The sequence below is a fragment of the Triticum dicoccoides genome, chromosome 3B (assembly GCF_002162155.2).
Source record: "Triticum dicoccoides isolate Atlit2015 ecotype Zavitan chromosome 3B, WEW_v2.0, whole genome shotgun sequence".
Lineage (NCBI taxonomy): Eukaryota > Viridiplantae > Streptophyta > Magnoliopsida > Poales > Poaceae > Triticum > Triticum dicoccoides.
Window position 1 is genome coordinate 748,258,656 of NC_041385.1, and position 19,612 is coordinate 748,278,267.

Below are 19,612 nucleotides of genomic sequence, written 5' to 3' on the forward strand. Positions count from 1 at the left end.
TCAAGAGGACAGTGGAGATCAGGAGAAAACTAAGCACTTTGTGGAGCCCTCCGAGCTCACCTGGACAGGACAAAGAGGTTGCTAAACTCAGCAAGGAGCTTGATGAATTGTTGCTTAGGGAGGAACTTATGTGGAGGCAGCGCTCACGGGCAACTTACCTTAGAGAAGGGGACCGAAACACGAAGTGGTTTCAGCAGAAGGCTACCTGGAGGAAGAAGAAGAACACCATCTCGAGACTGAAAGACAACAATGGAGACTGGGTTGAGGACTCCAAAGGCATACATGATATGACGAGCGCCTACTTTAAAAGTCTGTATGCAAAAGAACAGGGTGTTGACCCAAGTGGAATTCTAGGCCTTGTGTCTGAACGGGTGAATATGGAGATGAATGAGTCACTCACAAAACCCTACACTGCCAAGGAGATCAGCGACGCCTTGTTCCAAATCGGTCCTCTCAAAGCGCCGGGTCCAGACGGGTTTCCAGCCCGTTTTTACCAGAGAAATTGGGGTGAGCTCAAGGAAGATGTGGTGAAAGGAGTAATGGAATTTTTTGAATCAGGGGCAATGCCCACAGGAGTAAATGAAACAGTGATTGTCCTTATACCAAAAGGAAATGATCCCCAAACAGTAAAGGACTACAGACCCATTAGCCTCTGTAACGTTATATATAAGGTGGTGTCGAAATGCCTGGTCAATCGGCTTCGACCCCTGCTGGACGGAATTATATCAGAGAGTCAAAGTGCCTTTATCCCAGGCAGGATGATTACAGACAACGCCATTATCGCTTTTGAATGCTTCCATAAGATCCAGCACAGCAGGAATGGGAGGGACAACTACTGTGCCTACAAGCTCGATCTGGCCAAAGCCTATGACAGGGTCGACTGGGGCTTCATGGAAGAAATGCTCCTGAAACTTGGATTTTGCAGGAGATGGACCAACTGGGTTATGCAGTGTGTTAGGTCAGTGAGCTACTCGGTGAGATGCAACGGCGAATTATTGGAACCGTTTATCCCCTCTAGAGGGCTTCGCCAAGGAGATCCACTAAGCCCATATCTATTTCTGTTTGTTGCCGATGGCCTGGTGCATCTGCTGAAGAAGGAGATGGCGGAAAACAGTTTAACTCCCCTAAAGATCGCTAGAAACGCCCCAGGTATCTCTAACCTCTTGTTTGCTGATGATAGCTTAATCTTCTTCAAGGCCACCTTGGAGCAGGCTGCTACAATCAAGAGAGTTTTGGACACGTTCCAAAGAAGTACGGGCCAGCTCCTCAGTGAGAGCAAGTGCTCTCTTCTTTTCAGTGAGGTATGCCCAGCTGAATCAAGAGAAGGAATCAAGAAAATCCTCGGGGTACAATCTGATTCTTTTGAAAGTAAATACCTTGGGCTGCCCACACCAGAGGGGAGAATGAAGGATGACAAGTTTCAGCCTATCATGGATAGATTTGGGAAGAGATGCAGTGCATGGTCGGAAAAATTCATGTCCTATGCGGCAAAGGAGACCCATGTCAAATCTGTAGTCCAAGCCCTTCCGGTGTATACAATGAGTGTGTTCATGTTATCAAAAGGTTTCTGTGAAAAGTACGAGCGGATGATTAGGAAATTCTGGTGGGGAGAAGAGGAGGACCAGAGAAAAGTGCATTGGATGTCCTGGGATAGATTGACTATGCCGAAAAGAGGAGGAGGTATCGGTTTTCGAGATATGCACCTTTTTAATCAGGCGTTGCTGGCTAAACAAGCTTGGAGGTTGATTCAAAAACCTGAGAGTCTATGTGCGAGAGTACTGAAAGCCAAGTACTACCCCAATGGGAGCTTGTTGGATACCGTCTTTGCGTCGGATGCGTCCCCAGTATGGAGGGCGATTGAATTTGGGCTAGAACTTCTAAAAAAAGGTCTTATCTGGAGAGTGGGTGACGGAAAAAGCATACAATTTCAGCGAGATCAATGGATCCCAAGGAAAGAGGGACTCATGACGGCAGCTTTGATCAGAAGGTCAAGAATTCGCTGGGTTAATCAACTCCTGCTCCCAGATAGAAAGGAGTGGAATGAGGCACTAATTAGACAGATCTTTCACGCTTTTGATGCTGACGAGATTTGTAAACTGTCAATCCCGTCTTCTGATGCAAGGGACTGCATAGCGTGGCACTACGAAAAGAACGGAATGTTCTCGGTCAGAAGTGCATATAAGCTTGCTATGGGTTTAAAGTTTCAAGACAGAGATAACCCATCTAGCTCTTCTAGAGATCCGAATGATCGTAGTATCTGGGACTTAATCTGGAAAGCCAAAGTGCCTGGGAAGGTCCGCATCTTTAGCTGGAAGATTGCCACAAGCACTCTCGCCACCAGAAAGAATAAGTGGAAGAGAACCATTGAGCTTGATGCCACTTGCAATATTTGTGGTAACGGAATCGAAGACGAATATCATGCTGTCGTAGCGTGCACAAAGAGTAGAGCTCTGCGCTTGGCCTTACGGAAGAAGTGGGGTTTACCTGCAGAGGACAGGTTCAGATATACTGGAGATGACTGGCTGCAAATACTGCTTGACACTGAATCTGAGGATATGCGTGCAAAAATCCTCTTGTTGTTATGGCGTTGCTGGTACTTAAGGGAGGACTGCATCAGAGGACCAGGCAAGGAACCTATATTGGTTTCAGTGCAATTCTTGATGAAGTACGAGGAGGAGCTTCGAACCTGCGGGCTGACTACTGAATCTTATCAGGGGAAGTGTGGACAGGGCCTGGCGGCCCCCCAGGACCAAACCACGGTGGCGCTGAACAACAAGTGGAGTCCACCTGACCGGGGCACAATCAAAATTAACACAGATGCATCTTTTATCGCAGAGACGGGAAGCAGTTCTGCAGGTGCGATAGCAAGGGACTTCAGAGGCCGTGTATATCTCTCGGTCTATAAGTTGTTGCCGTCTTGCAGTAGTGTGGAAGAGGCAGAAGCCCGGGCAATTTTGGTTGGCCTGCAAACATTGGCTGATTACCATAGAGGTCCGATCAGTCTTGAAACTGACTGCCAAACCATTGCCAAAGAACTGTCTGATGACCAGAAATCACGCTCGGCCTGCTATGGCCTGCTTGTGGATATCAAAAACACCTTGACAGCCTTTCAATCTTACACCATCAGCAGTACTGGAAGAACTGGAAATACTCTGGCACATGGATTGGCGGCAGAAGCTAGGCGCGCTGGAGATAACCTGATACTTGCGGACGTACCGGACAGTCTTCGTTCTCTCATGATTAGCGAATGTATTTGTCCTTCTGAGTAGTTTGTCCTACTCTGATTCTCAAAAAAAAAAAAAGAATTATATGTTCATAAATTGTGTACATGATATTAAAAATATATGCTTATGTGTATAATTGTTTTCATTTTTTTGAGATGTGGAATAGTATTTGTCGCTGAATAAAAGGCCTTCATGGGATCGGCCACCATATGCATTTTTGGTCCTTGTGTCCCGGTTCTTTGATTTAATTGAAAAATACTTCATAAAAAAGTTTGTGTGACGAAAATAATTTTGAATACTGTATACTACTCCCTCTGTCCCATCCTTCATCCCATAATATAAAAAGTTTTTGCAAGCTAGCATAGCTTAGCTTGCAAAAACGTCTTATATTATGGAACTGAGGAACAGTATTTTATTTGACCGGAGCACGTCTGACCAAACTGTAGAAGTGTAGAATGATAGAGCCGCCAGAGCAGTACCAGTGACATGCCCCCGCCTTGTTCTCCGTCAAATAAAAGGAAGGCAAAAGTCGACGGCAATCTCTTAGAGTAGAGCGACACTCCTCCCCGCCCTTCGTACTGTAGGCGCCGCCGTTTCCCCCATCCGCTCCTCCCGGCGCCGCCCCTCCGCCGCGCCTTCTCTGTCCGCGAGCGGCAGCGCCCGATCGGCGAATCTCGCGATGGCTGGCGGCGGCGGCGGGTTCCTCAACCTGGAGCGGCACTTCGCCTTCTACGGCGCGTACCACAGCAACCCGGTCAACGTCTTCATCCACGCGCTCTTCGTCTGGCCCATCTTCCTCACCGCCCTCCTGCTCCTCCACCTCACCGCCCCGTTCCCGCGCGCCGCCGCGGTCTTCACCGCCGTCTACGGGGCCTTCTACGTCTCCCTCGACCGCCGCTCGGGCGCCCTCGCCGCCGTCCTCTGCCTCCTCTGCTGGGCCGCCAGCTCCGCCCTCGCCGCCCGACTCGGCTTCTCCCTCGGATGGAAGGTTTTGCATCACACAGCCCCGCTCCCCACTCTTGGCTTCTTCCTTTGTTTGGCTTTGTCTTCAGTATTCGTCCTTCTCTGATCTGGTGTAGTGGTGATAGGCTATGAGATTTGAGAAGAAAATAATTGACTTACAGTTGGATTGATCAGGCTATGTGCGCTGGATTTCTATAGTGGGGAACGGGATTTTTAGAGTTTGTGGTCATCTTCGTTGAGCAGCATCAGAGATAATTAAACTGAAAAGGAATATGGAGTAATCAAAGTTTGAGGCTATTTTATTGACTGCAAATGTCCAAATACCACAATTCACTCTGAAATGCATCGCAGTGTAGCAAAATTTGATAGCAAGTAGTAAAACTTGTTGCTGCCTTTGATGAAATGAAATCCTGGTAGAAGATGAGACTGTTGGTTGTTTGACAGTTGACTTTATCTTATAGTGTAGCAGAGAAGTTATATTCTGGAATAAAACATGGAATTGTTCTGAGGGGAGCTTATATGTAAAATTTCATGTATCTGTTGTAGAAACTGCAGTATGGATTGTACTGATCTGATCATTGTTCATGGTTGATGCACAGCTCTTTACGTTGAGCTACCTGTAACTCGCAATAAACCACACTGCACTAGATGTTTGCTTGCTCCTTCTACTCCTAATTACTGCACTTTAAAAGGTCATTACACATGATATTGATCAGTTAATATCCAGCATGTACTTTCGTGATTGTGATGGCAAGAACCTACTTGGGGATTCAATGCCTTTTTCTTCACCCCTGAAATTTTGATTATGTGGATGTTTGCTTTTAGGATGAAGGATGCTGCATAGTTTGCCGTGTTGAAGATGCTTACATGGGGATTCAATCCGTTTTTCTTAACTCCTGAAATTTTGATTATGTCGACGTTTGCTTTAGGATGAATGATGATGCATGGTTTGCGCTGAAGATGCTTTGTGGCTATAGAAAAGACGATTACAAAACATAAATTGTTCAACCATAAATTCTTTGTTTTTTTTCCTGCAGGTGGTATTGGTAGCTCAGCTGTTCTGTTGGACTATGCAATTCATTGGCCATGGAGTTTTTGAGGCAAGTCTCTATCATATCACGCTATCAATATTAGGTTAAGCACTAGCTATGGAAAATTCTTGCCCATGGATTATTAATACTTGCACTTACTCTGATTGTAGAAGCAGGCACCTGCTCTAGTTGACAACCTTGTCCAGGCTTTGATGATGGCCCCATATTTCGTGCTTCTAGAGGTAAAGCATTCTGAAGCATCATCACTCTGATGGTCGACAAGAGATTGCCTTACAAGTCATGACAATCTTGCCGTTTGCTTCAGATTCTTCACAAGTTTGTTGCGTACGAACCATATCCTGGCTTCCATGCCAATGTGCAGAAGCTGATTGACGCTAAACGCAAGGAGTGGGCGGACAAGAAAGCAAAGAAGATGTCATGAGGTGTGACCAAGAACTCCTGATGGCTGATGCTACGTTTGCTGTGTAACGGCGTAAGATGAGAGTGCTCTACCCTGGTTGCCGTTTCCATGTTACTGAAGATAAACTGAACTGTAGACTGATATCATCCTGAGATGTGATACGCTTGTTGCATGACATCGGTGTAAGATGAGATACGCCATGTTTGGTGTTGTGTTCGTGTTAGTGGAGATTTTTTATATAATGAACAGTAAAGTAATAATACATTTTCAATAAAGAATCTGGTGCTGTGCCTGTGGTAAATTTGACCAACGGCCTGGAACGAGGTTTACGTGTACCGTGGAGGCCGAAACACTGCCAATGTGAGATATGCAGGCTGTGTGCTTGTCATCGGTGTTGTTTTTTTAGAAGAACTCGCCAAGCTTTTTATTCCAAAGCAACGTTCATAGGTACAATTGTTGGATCATGAGGATATTCCAACCACACATGTCTACCTAATTGCAGGTTACAAGAGAACTTGGCGAGCTTATGAGCCTCATAGTTATAGTTTCTACTTTCTACGCTCATGAATGAAATTACAAAGTTGAAAACCACTTCTACGTCCTATTTATTTCATCGGTGTGTTTGTTGTGTCGATCCTGGTTTTCGTTTTTCGTCAATTAACTGTGCAATTCTCCTCTCCTTGATTAATGAACGAGACAAATCTTTTACCCTTAGATTCCAAATATAGAAGCCTCCAAAGTTGAAATGCAGGTCTCCTCGATCAAAGAGCCCCAAAATGAGAGAGAGGGAGTGTTGCTTGTGAGAAAATCTCGCAGGCAGTGCCGTAGCCCGGCGACGTCAAGATGGGAATGGGCCGACCGGCCATGGCCTTGGACCCGGCCCCGTGGCCCCAAGGTCAATATGTGAGGCCATGGGTCGGCTCATTTCATCAGATATTTGTGGCCTCGCTGACCCGTTGGGTAGATGAGGCCGACCCAAAATTCAGCAGAATTAACACTGAAAATAATCTATGTCTTTGGTACAACCAAAGCACATAATTATTATTCTGTTAGCCTGATATTAATCAGGTGAGGATTCACTCTGTGGCTGCGCCCCTTGTTGTTTGTTGCTGTCCGCCGTGATGGTCGTTGTTTACTCCTTAGCACGGGCCGATGGCTGTTGTTGCTGCGTACTGTAGCAGCTGCGATGTCGTTGTTATTATTGCTACCCAACGCCGGCCTGCAGCGGTAGTGTCGTCAAGCACGCGCACTGTAGGAACTGAGCATCAGATTGGAGATGCACTGCTGCTCAAACACAAGTTCGCCGTAGTCTACAAGATTGACAAAACTCCTACAGATATACGCACCAGAATCTACACTGAAGCTACTGCGTACAGCACTGACCGAGAACCAAAAACAGAAACAAAACTTGTGCTGGGGGCAGCGACTAGGGCATAGCTATTTGACTGGGTCGACCCGTCTGACCCATTGGGTCGCACGGTGCCGGCTCCACTGACCCATATATCATTTAGGGCCAACCCACTTGGCCCATTGGCCTCGTCTTTTTGGGTCGGGTCAGTGACCCAGCGGGCCGACCCGGCCCATTCCCATCTTGACCGCGATGTCTGTCTGCTCACCGGCTGCATCATCACATCGTTTTCTTTGCGGCGCGTACATACACGAGTCATGGCGATGACTTGCAAGCGAAAGGAAGGAGAGAAGAGGGGAGGGAGCCCATGCCTGATTGGACCTTTTCCGACGACCGTGCAATTGCAATTGCAATGCATGCGTAGCGTAGCGTAGCTGAGCCAACCATGGAAGAAAGAAAGGGGCCGTGTCTGCCGTGCCTGGTCTGGTTGACGCTTCCATGGATGGACGGATTGATAGATTTGGTCTTGGAGAAGCATGCAAGCAACCAATCCACACAATCAACATGTGCTAAACCAGGACCAGCTATCTGCTGGGGTCACACTTGCGCTAATTACCAGTCAATCATCGTCCAGGCACAACAGATGATGGTGTTTTTTCAGGGTCTACAGCCACGGAGGCCATCCAATCATGATCATCAAATGTTTAGACACATTTCAAACGAAAATTTAGCAACAGACGAAATTTATGAGAACCGGTCATGACTTTTCATTAACACATTTTTTTTTATATAGCAGAAAAGTACACCTAGCTTAATCCATGTTTTGGTGGATGTGGGCGTCCGTCTCCCATGTCCAGCGAGGGCACGTCCTACGCTCCTTGCTGGATGTGATGTGGGCACGTTTTTGTGTCTCACGCAGGAGTAATGCTACATCAACGGAAATTTATCACGAAGGTTTAGAGGGAGGAAGGGCCCACACCACCTGAAAATCAGGGGGGAGGGGGGGGGGGCAGAGCCGTGAATCTAGCATTTTCGCTCACGCACTACACTTCGTCGTCGTCCGCCGCCCCGTGAAGGTGAGATCATGAGAGATTGCCACTAAACGTGCTCGACGTTCTCACATGAGGTGTCTATTTTACGTTCGTGGCTCGCCATATACATATGCAGTTCCTATTAGTAGCATTCCCAGGGTCAACCATGTGCACATCAATGTATCTGTCACATTTATCAAAAATATTAACTTGCAACGATTCATCCTAAAACAGAGCAAGACCACCGCCGAGCCCTTGCCCATCTACTCCACATAATCCTCTCCTACCTAGTTTGCACTTCAACCTTTCAACACGAACTGAAAGCTTGCCTAGTTTCACATAAGAAGACAAGCTTGGGGGCATTGGCTTGAGCGAGCGCCAACAACTCACCAATTGTCCGGCTGTTCCAAACTAGGTGATTTATGGGGCCTAGTGGTACTCCACATTGGAGCCCGCCAATGTTGCCAAGTCCATGGTTGTTGCTTCATTCGTCTTCTACCTCTTGATGTCCTGTGAGGTAGTGTAATCACCATCCTCTGACTTCTTGTTTAAGTTCTCGGTATCAACTAAGTCAGCAATCTTTCCATCTATTAAACATAAGAAGTCCCCTTGACGTATTCACACCATCTTGATTCTCAAAACCTAAGCATCTCTTGGTGGAGCCCGAAGAAGGAAGCACTCCACTCATGGTTTTTGCAGGGTTGGACTCCGTACTCTTGAAATCCTCATCATCCAGATACCATGGTCACCAGCATCTGTGCCCCTGCAGCAATTCGCACGGCCTCCTCTATTGCCACTGCCGCTCGGAAAGTACTCTTCCCTGCGGTATTCAACAATGATTAGCAGGCGGAGAGATAATGTCGCTTGCTGCCATGGCCAACCAAGCCGCAAACACCACATAACATGACCATCTTTTCATATTCGAAATCAAGAAACACCTTCTTCTTCCTCAAGGTTAGACTAGCACATCTCGTCAGTGGTTTATGCACATCGAAAGCGACGCGCACCCAGATCCCGCCTCCCTGTCCTTCACTGATCGCTCGTCGACAAAGTACGCCACTCCCACTTTCTTGGCCAATTGCAACGCGATGCTCCCTGTGCGCGGCTTCTCCTTTAGCCCCATGACTCTCGCACATGCCTGATACATGAATACCTCTGTCTCATCCAGTTCCGACCAACCATCATAGTTAGCCAACAAACACCATGCAGTCGCGGAATAACCACAGACCATCTCGCATCACACACTCCTAGTCTGCCAAGCAATTTAGTTGCACCGAGAACTAATTTTCTTTGGTTGTCCTAAATTCCACCTATACCACACCATGACTGTTTGCATGCTTGATCGTACATGGGAGTAAACAAAGAATTCTCCCCATGAGGTTGGAAACAAATGAATCCTAAGAACAAAAAATCCTATGAATCAAAAGAGAGCACATGTACGAAACAATCTAAAGGTTAGATCCTGCAAATTTCCTTTAGAATTTTTTCTCAAGACTATTAGAAATATTTTGAATCAAAGAGGCCTGCTTACCACTAACGGCCCATCTTCACTAAAGGCTCTTATAGGCGGTCTGTGATTCTTACCGCGACCCAGAAACGCGAAGGGTAAAATGGCCCAGCAAAGCCCACCCGCAGCCGTCTTCCCGCCAGGCGGGAGCCGCGGGACCCACCTGTCATCAGCCACGTCACCCCCTTCCCCGCCAAATTTGGGCTCCGCACCCCCGCGAACCCCTCGCCGCCGCTCGCGCGCCTCCGGTACTAAGGACACGCGCGCAATGGCGCCTCCGTCCGTGCTGCAGCTCCCCGTCGTCCCCCTCTCGCTCACCCTCCCCTTCGCTCGCGATGGGGTCCGCGGCGTCGACCGACAGGGCCGAGCGGCGGAGGCGGGACCGGGCGCCGGGGCACAGCGGGGCCCCCGACCCCCTGGCGGCGCTTCCCCAGGATCCTTCGGTGCGAGCGTCGGCATCGGAGGTGGATGTGAGCAGAAACGGGCGTAAGGTGGCGCCAGAGCCCAAGGATGAGGAAGACACGGAGCCGCTGCCGGGATCTCCCAGCTTCCGGATCTACTGCCAGAAGGCGGCCCGGGTCGACGCTCTGGTGGCCGAGGCCGCCGATGAAAACGCGGACGGCGACCTCGGCGCCGATGAAAACGCGGATGGAGACCACGGCGACGAATTCGCCAGTGCTACCACGGGTAATTTGTTCTCCTTCCCCTTCTCCTGTCATTGTTGCTTGCTTGCTCTGCATCACACAAGTTTCATTCAGGTGCATTCAGCTGACACTTTGAATCCTTGCAGATACGACTCTGGCGGTCAGGAAGAACGACCCTCCACAATGCTCCGGCGAGGTAGGCATCTCAGCAAACTCAGCATTAGCAAATGCACCAATGGCTTACTCTGCTACTCTGAATCCCTCTGACACGCAACGCAGTTGCCCAAATGCAAGGATGGGTGGCTGAAGGTCAGAGGCCAGACGGTCGTCGGCGCGCTGCACAGCTTTATCGTCTGTCACAGCAAGAGAATTTCAGCTCCTCCTCCTCCTCATCCTCCTGCTGCGAAAACTCCCCGCCGTCCCGGTGCCGCTCCACCAGCTGCTGTTGCTGCAGAGCCCTATCTCTGACCAGACAATGCTTGCGTTCTTCACAGTTTATGTGTAATGTGGATGATTCAGTCACCTCCGATGATGCTTTGCGACGTTAATTTTATGTACTTAATCTTGGTTGTTGTTTGTGAGCTAACCCTGCATATGAGCAACTGGTTTCGTGGAGCCTCAGTGTGTGAGTGCTCCTTTTGTTCATTAGAGAAGGATTACTGGTTAGTGTTGCAGAAAAATGGATATGCATACTAGTTTGGAAAACTGTTCATGCAAGCCTCCTCTTCTGGGAATTTTTATCAGTTCTTGAATGCTAGAGGGTCGGAAGCAAGCATTTCCCAAGATTAAGACCATTTCCAGTTATCTGCACTGCTCACTGGTGAAATCTCATATGTACATAGAATCATTGTTCGCAACTCTACTTTATTATGCTCTCTAACTATACAAGTATAGCCTATCAATCGTGTATTAAGACGAACAACTACTGTGACCAGGGGATGTAAGAAAAGAAGAAGAAGAAAAAAAAGATTAGAAAAGAGGGACATAATTAGCTTGTCATTTGACTAAACCTACTGGGAATTTTCCTTTGGCTCTGAGCTGATCCCTATTCTTTCTTCTCACCTCCATCGGATGGCCAAGCGAGTACGGCCGGAATGCACCTATGAGAACCGTGGAAGGCGCCATCGTGAGGCTTGGCTTCGCTTTGTGCATTCCCTTCTTCGGGCTGTTCAGGTAAGATTTCACATGACCAAATAGTAGGCTCGGCATTTTCTTTAGCTCCACAACCGATGATGAGAAGAACTCGTTGGTTGTTACATCGGCTGAGGAATCTATGCTATGACCAATTGATGCATCCAGATGCGGCGGAGGAAATCTCTCGAGTTTGGTCGTGCTTGTACTTGTCACCAGTCTTGGTATCTAGAGAACAATAAAAACATTTGCCTTTTAGTCATAGACCTATCATATGTCTAAATAGACCTTTGATAAAAAGCGTCAATTGAAGAGGAAACAAGAAGTAGGAATGCAATTTTTTCTGTCTAGGCATAGTGGTAACTTCCAAACGATACAGTTGAGACAAAATTCTTGCAGAAGGAAAAGAAGGGGAACATACCTTTGGGTTTCCATGTGGCTTATTATTGACATCTGGAGTAAATACCCTTCTGCGACCATGATTTTGTGAGATGGGCTTTCTGGTATTTGTCTGGCGTTCTACCGACCCGTTCGCCCTCAATTTTCTGAAAGATATATTATAACAGATGTTGAAGCTTCTGGTGACATGAGAGAATAGCAGAAATAAGTTCGAAAGGTTTGAGCAGGACCTTTTGTGCTTCTCATACTTCAGTTTGATATCCATTTCTTTACACGGCGGGTACCGGGGAAGGCTTGATGGTTCACAGGCATATGGTTCTGTCCTGAAGAACTGAATTCACAGCAAACAGTAAACACTTGTGAGGAGAAGACTATTATTTGTTGGCTCTTATTTGAAACTATATATCTAACATATTATATCAATGCCAACTCAGTTTAATCCATGTATCGTGATCAATCATAAATTATCTTATTGCATAGTAGCTACTCTGTTTTTATCTCTAGCTTTCGGTTGAATTTAGCAGTGTTTCCAGTTAAGACCGACTTTCTACTGGTTCAAAGTAGATGCCTTGAAGGTGACAGTAGTATTAACCTCACTGTTTAGAGCATCAGTCGCGGTGCCTCTCATATCTGGGTCAATAGATAGGAGAGTCTCTAGAAGTGATAGGGTAGATGGTTCCAGGTCCTTAAATTTCTGAGCCATACACCGCTCATATGGCTTGAATGTATGATGTGGTAACTTCAGTTTATCCCAGTAATCGTCTGCTGGAGTACCACATAGCTTGAAAACCTTGTGAAGTTGTTCCACCTGATGAGCACAAGTTAGTCTCCAAGTTTGCGATTTTCTGCAAATAATTATGCGAAGCTCGTATTTCGTATGGACCAACCTCTGTTCGCCCGGGGAATATAGGCTCGCCGAGAAGGAGTTCCGCCAACACGCAACCCACACTCCAAAGATCAACACCAACGCTGTAGTGAGTGGCACCTAGCATTAGTTCAGGTGGACGATACCAAAGTGTGATCACTTGGCTAGTCATGGGCCGCGGGTTATCAGGATCAAAATGAGTGGCCAGTCCGAAGTCGGCTATCTTAAGGATCCCGTCCTCGCTGACAAGCAGGTTCGAACTCTTGATGTCGCGGTGAAGGACAGCCTTGTTGTGGCAGTGCTCGATTCCAGACAGTAGCTGTTTCATGTAGCACTTCACCTGCAAACAGATAGTTACACTTCATGAGAAAAGAAACACAATTCAGTGATATCATAAGTGTGTCCATGGAAAAAGATGGTCCTTGTTGGAGCCTTGCTTTTGGGAAAAGAAAGGCATTTTCACACTTTTGACAATTCTAAATGAAATGAGTTGATAGCAGCCAATGTTGACAGTTGAAACATGTGAAGGGAATTCTTGTAAGCAGCGATGTGTGAACTAAAAACATGGAGTGCATGTCTTTGTCAATTGGACTGGAAGCCGTGTTCAAAGTTCAAACCTAGTAAAAAATACTCTACTTCGGTAGTCCAACAGATTTCCAGGGCCACATCATCACGGTGTTTCTGAGCGACTGATTTGTTTGCATCTTTACAAAAAGCCAAAGGCAAAATTCTTTACAGACGATCTGTCAATGATTCTTCTTCTGTTCCAGAAGAGAAATTTGGTTCCATTCAGAGAGTACCAAATTTTAGTTCTGACTGACTATGCCTCGAAATAACTGTATATCCTACTTAACCAGCTGTGTGTTCTAGAATCTAGACTAGATTTCTGCAGAGACTAGCATTATTTTGGACTTTTTTATAATACTTTTCATACAACAATTATTCTTCTGTTTAGTTTTTTTTACATATTGGTACACATACAACCATTTGTAGTGGTCATATGTTCAACTTTGTACTAGTTCTAGTACAAAGTTGTACTAAGCTTGAGACAGTTATTTCGGGACGGAGGGAGTATTTGACTATCAAGAGACCACAGGAATATGTCAACTCGCCACATCATCAATTAGAATTCAAGCATGTCATTTAACCAGGCAAGCAAGAAGTTCCATTCCTCATAATAACCCAACCCCTTCTAGAAAAATATACCAAACAATTTGAAAGGCCATGAAAAAACAATCTCGTCGAAGTGGCGCCGAAAGGTTTAGTTTCATGGTTCAACACGTACAAGTATAACAATCTTGGATGCAAATCTTCGCACAGGTCGTCTGTGATTATAGTTTCATAGTCCATTAAACTTAAGGAACACGTTTTTATGCCAACGTAAATGCAGACCATCACGTCACGTACATGTTCAGTTATTATTGGACAAAGGTTTTCAGGAAGGAGCATGCCATTGTTTCAGTGATGAAGGTACCTGTGGCAAGGTGAAGCGTGCGCCGGAGGCCGTGGCGGCGGAGACGAGCCCGGTGAGGTCATGGTCCATGTACTCGAAGACAAGGTAGAGTGATGGCGCGGTGGCGAGGCGTGACGTCACGAGTCCGTGGAGTCGGACGACATTGTCATGCTCGCCGAGGCGGCGGAGCAGGGCGATCTCCCGCGCCATGAAGCGCGCGCTCTCGGCCTCGCCGACGCCATCCACCCGCACCTTCTTGAGCGCCACCACCGCCCCGGTCTCCACCTCGATCGCCTTGTACACGTTACTGTACGTCCCCGACCCAATCTGCACGCACACAAAAGAGAAACAAAAAATTCAGAACCAAAACAGATTAACAATAAATAGAACACAATAGAACTCGTCTTCCACTCTGTTTCTTCTTAGACGGCGATGATAACCAACTGTAATTAACAAGCATTCCGCCGAATACGAGCAGCCGGGTTGACTTTGTTCGCCGATATATTTTTCCGTTCGGAGTTGCTACGAATTCTTGTGATGCCGACAGTAGAGAAAAAGTATCAAAGGGAAAGCGAGGCTGCTGGTTTCTTAAATCCGAACAGAGCTCGGGATTTGTTCGTGTCTGCTCTTGTTTAACGGCCCGGCTCTTGGAATTTGGGGTTTGTTTATGTGTTGAACTACGGAGAGGGCATCATCAATGACCACTTTTTTTTTGTCCTCTCACCCTTGTTCCTTACTTCTTTGCAGCTGCGCAAAAGAGGTTGGCTTTTTTCCTTTGAAAGCACTCCTTGTCAACAAGAACTCGAACGGCAAGCTATCTGATTACTGGTTCAAGACGCAGGACAGCCACGGAAGAGCGAAATCGTGAATCAAAATTGAAGCAAAACCACCCAAAAAGCTTCCCCCAACCACTCGCTGCGCCAGCATCGGCGTTTCTGAGGGAAAAGGCCAAGCTTTTCCGGCAGCAACCACCAAAGAAGGCCGGACGAGTTAGCTAGGCCCCTAGGCAGCGGCAGGGGACAGAGGGAGGATCAGGGAGAGTAGTGCTCCTCACTCACCTTCTCGAGCTTCTGGAAGGCGTCGGCGGAGCGGGGCACCCAGCCCTGGAGCGCGTCGCCGGCGGCGGAGGAGAGCCAGAGCGGCCACCCGGAGGCGTCCTTCTTCACGGCCGCGATGTGCACCGGCGCCGGCGCGCTGAGCTGCGCCTCGGCATCGCCCCCTCCGGCGGTCCCGGTCGCGGTCACGGCGGCGGGGAAGAAGAGGGAGGAGCCCGGCGCGTCCGCGAGCTTACCGAGGAGGCATCCCATGGCCGTCCTGCGTCATGTGGCGGCGGGGGCAGGGCGGTTGGTCGCGAGCAGAGGGAGAGGAGGAGGAGACGACGGGAGGGAGCGGGAATCGTCTCGTCTGTCGACGAGGAGGGCGGGAGGGAAGGGAAGGAGGGAAATGGGCGACCGGTCTACGACTACACGCTGCGGCGGGTCTTTTGTGACGACCGTTCGGCAGTTTGGACCTTGGACTTTTTGACCCCGTTTTGTTGATTTCATACTTTTTTTAGCATCAATACAGACACAAGCGCTCATATACACGCGCATATACTCACCCTTATGAACGCACACCCGCACACCCTACCCCTATGAGCACCTCTAAGAGACTGAGCCGGCATATCATCTTGAGATTTACGAAGCTACCGTAGACGCCTCGTCGTCAACGGGAACGTCTCCTCCCACTGAAAGCGCATCGCCGGAAATCCTGAAATAAATCCAGAAATAATGCGAGCACTATGATTTGAACCCTGGTGGGTTGGGGATACCACTGTCCACCTAACCATCTCAACCACAGGTTGGTTCGCCCCATACTCTTCTTTTGTATTGTACCCCAAGCTATACTTTTTTACCATGGAGAACATTACATGTAAAATTATTGCATTCTGGGTTGTATTCAAGATTCTAATGATCTAAACGCTTTTATATTTTTTTACCGAGGGAGTACAAAATTAAAATCACTCGTGTCTAGTTGGGTACATGTCACTCCTACCTGTGGTTACAGGATGCTCCCAAATGCCATAGCAGATCTTTTGGCTGCTGATTGTAGCTCTGCTATTTGAGTAACTAGTAGAATGCCCGTGCGTTGCCACGGGCCAACAAATGAAATTGTGTAAACAATGCTCATTTTCCTCTCCAGAAACGAGCATATTGTACGCAATGTTCAACCACAACACAAATGCAAGCATATTCTTCTCTCTATTCTTACAAACATGACACCCCTCTAGCCGCCCTTTCCCATTAAACTTGCCGTTCATCACCTTCTCTGTGCATACATCATTCACCCTCTCAATCTATTGCCCCTTAATTTTGCATGTAGCTTCCATGTCATTGTTTCGTTGTCTCGGACGGTACAAAAAAACCCTACCACGTCACCTTCTTCTAGAACTATTCCTAATCCAAGGAAGCTAAATCTAGTTGAATGACTGTGCGTTGCCCTGAAAAATAAAATTATCTATGAAAACACATATCATAATATCATTATATGGAGTTTGTACATCACATGCTTATGACTATGTTTCTCCAAGCATGCATTTCAATTTCCACCCTCACCAAAATATGTACTTACATGTGCTCCTTCAACCACACAAATACGTCTTATCCCCCCCTCCATGAAATTTGCTTTGCATCATTGTGTTGCACATGTGATATTTAAAAACAAGGAAGCGAGTGGTGTCATCAGCATTAGTCATCTACATTTGGCACTCGGGAAGAAGGCACAATTGGCTTCTCTGACCAGATTTGATTCTATCTAGGTGTTACTCTTGTATATTGACGAGTTCCGTCTGTGAAGCGAATTCTAGGCTTCCTCCTGTTCAACACAGGTACCAAATTTGAGATGCAAAACTTTAAGATGTACATGATTTCTTGCACAAATCCTCTTACCGAATCATGGAGCTTCAAATTTTCTGTGGACAAAATCATCCGAGTGCAGTGTATTGCAATGCTCGAGTAATAAACATATACAACAAACTTTTGAGTCTATGAATTTATGATAGTGAGGAGTATAAACTATGAAACATAGATTGGAATCTCGTGAGGTCAGTACAACTTAAATGAAGTTCCTAAAGAATATAAGTTGAAGATTTCGTAACATATCAGTTGGTATTTCAATGATAGTTGGACCATAAAGTTTGCAAGCTAGTTTCCCTTCTAAGAAGGGCCAAATACATTCCTTATAAATAGCTGGAACTCTATGTCCTTAGTAAGTTTCTCGAAAAAAGCGACACTTGCACCATCATGGATGTCCGAGTACTTCGCATGCTATTTCTCAAATAAGAATGCACTGGTAACTCTGATGTGCGATTCTTGATAGAGCTACCCACATTATATGATATACATTAAACATTTAGCAATTACATACATATCTTCCATGCAACTGGCTATTATATACCGTTCAACCACATACACGTTTCTGACTTTATCAAACTGATAGGCAAAAAAACACAGGATTTAAGATTTATTTGATGGACAAATTTGATATTACCACTACCAAGCATTATATGCAATTGATATTAATCCCAAACACTGAATATATATCTTTTGATAAAAAGATTGAATTCATAGTTACACACAAGATTCAAGTAGTTGATGATATATAGAGATCAGTAGCGTGCCAAATTTAACTTGGGACTCATGAATTGAAATTCAACAACAAAATATTATATGTAGGAAAATAATTGAACCAAACCTTCATATATACGATGGTTTTGTGAAATGCAACAACAATACACTCGTGACTCATAGCTAAATGCCCGTGCATTGCCACGGAGTTCTAAAAATATATGGAGGTTGCCATGGAGTTATAAATATATGTAGGATTCATAGGTCGGTGTTGACTTGGGCGATAGGATGAGTTAATCGAAAGGAGGTCGGTTATAGGATGGGGTCAAAGAAAACCTAGGTAAAGATGATGCCAAATGCAGTCTGCAACCCATGTCAACCCATGCGCTAGAACTGGATAGCTATCTTCATGGACACAAATATACCATTGTTTGGTTCTATTCTCTTTTAGTTTGTAGAGTAAGAATTTGAATAATTTGAGTATCATTCTATCTCTCAATTGTTGAGAAATTGTGATCAAACCATGCAATGAAGGAACCAAATCAAAAGAAGCTTTCACTTGTGCTTTCTAGCCATTTAAAATAAGCATGTGGCATCAAATTATTTAATGGTGTGTCAGCCAATTCCATGATTTTCTAGAAGAGAGAGGCTCGCACTTCACAATATTCATAATTTCAAGGTATGAAAACCTTGCACACACACCTAAATTCAATAAAATATATGACAAATATATAAACAATTATACAATACACACTTGTGACACTATAAACAAATAACTTCAGTTCATGACAGCCCGATCATCCCAGGCCCAGCTTCTAGGGTTTCCACCCCTCCCACCATGTACGGCTCCCCCTCCCACCTCCGTTTTTTGTCTCCCCTCCCCTTTCGCAAAAGAAAACGGTTTTACCCATGCATGTTCACCGCTGGAAATAAGCCCCAACTCATGCATGCACATGCTTTAAAAAAAAGCCGGCCGACCCGAAAAGGAAATCTTGCCCACACACTCCGGAGGTGAGCTCGTCCAATCTTGCCACCACTCCATCTCCCCCAATTGTCGTTCTCCACCTTCCCAGCCCTCGCCACTTCACCTCCCCCATCCATGCACCGCTTTTGTAGGCAGCCCCTGTCATCGCCGCCTTCATCGATGGCCCCCTCGCCACCACCACAGCGTGATGCCTTGCCATCATCTCCATGCCCCCATCAGTTGCGTCCACTAATCAAATAGTGGGACCTACAAACAGATTATACACTAAAAACTTAGTACGCAAGATTAGTGCAAATCCAAACCAGATTCAGCGAACTAAACCAAATATAACTCCCAGGAAAAGAAGGGTACCTCCCCATCAGTTCCATAGAGTCACACAATCGACAACATATACAGATTTCCGATCAGATGAGTAGACAATGTTGCGAACCTCCCCAGACCATTCTGCAAAGGGTTACAAAATGGTAGACAGAAAATAGGGATGCATTTTATGTCCTCGTAGAAAGGACATATAGATATAATATATATGTCCAGAAATTTACCTGGAGCATGTACATTTAGAATTTTGTTAGCAACTCACCTGTAGAAGGCATAAAAATTGAGGTCACCAGACACAAAATTAAAAAATACATACACATCATGTATGTTCACGATCATGTGAAGTGAAACAATTTTGAACAATAAACCGAAAAATGACATGTTAAATTAGTCTACGTTCCCAGGAGGCCAAACAGAAATCAAAAGATGTGATGTTCAGTTATCAGTCTACAAACTGAAATTGTGCTATTCATGACAGTTCTCTTGAACTTCTGATGCAAGAATGCAAATTCGAATGACAAGAATAGACGGTGCCCCTTAATATAGACCCAAAATTAATTTAGTAAACCCATTGATCACAAGATTTTCCGATAGAAACACGATAGACTTCCCGACCTAGCCCTAGAACGGAACCCGTAACGTCCCCCGCCGCTCGGTCCCAAGCCCGCACTATCGTGGGCGCCTCCC

The 19,612-nt window shown here is 46.2% G+C and overlaps 3 protein-coding genes across 3 annotated transcripts; 2 read left to right on the forward strand and 1 right to left on the reverse strand.

Annotated features, from left to right (window-relative positions):
• The first annotated feature begins 3,718 nt into the window (after positions 1-3,718).
• On the forward strand, positions 3,719-5,949 carry LOC119278230 (2-hydroxy-palmitic acid dioxygenase MPO1-like). Its single transcript, XM_037559589.1, has 4 exons — positions 3,719-4,212; positions 5,225-5,287; positions 5,389-5,460; positions 5,544-5,949. The coding sequence occupies exons 1-4, from the start codon at positions 3,904-3,906 to the stop codon at positions 5,658-5,660; spliced, it is 561 nt and encodes a 186-aa protein (XP_037415486.1). The 5' UTR covers positions 3,719-3,903; the 3' UTR covers positions 5,661-5,949.
• Positions 5,950-9,728: 3,779 nt separating this feature from the next.
• On the forward strand, positions 9,729-10,717 carry LOC119278232. Its single transcript, XM_037559592.1, has 3 exons — positions 9,729-10,212; positions 10,316-10,365; positions 10,449-10,717. The coding sequence occupies exons 1-3, from the start codon at positions 9,861-9,863 to the stop codon at positions 10,635-10,637; spliced, it is 591 nt and encodes a 196-aa protein (XP_037415489.1). The 5' UTR covers positions 9,729-9,860; the 3' UTR covers positions 10,638-10,717.
• A 216-nt stretch (positions 10,718-10,933) lies between these two features.
• On the reverse strand, positions 10,934-15,459 carry LOC119278231 (probable serine/threonine-protein kinase At1g54610). Its single transcript, XM_037559590.1, has 7 exons — positions 15,076-15,459; positions 14,039-14,344; positions 12,587-12,904; positions 12,292-12,507; positions 11,930-12,030; positions 11,722-11,845; positions 10,934-11,528 (listed from the first exon to the last, which is right to left on the reverse strand). The coding sequence occupies exons 1-7, from the start codon at positions 15,322-15,324 to the stop codon at positions 11,166-11,168; spliced, it is 1,677 nt and encodes a 558-aa protein (XP_037415487.1). The 5' UTR covers positions 15,325-15,459; the 3' UTR covers positions 10,934-11,165.
• Positions 15,460-19,612: the final 4,153 nt, after the last annotated feature.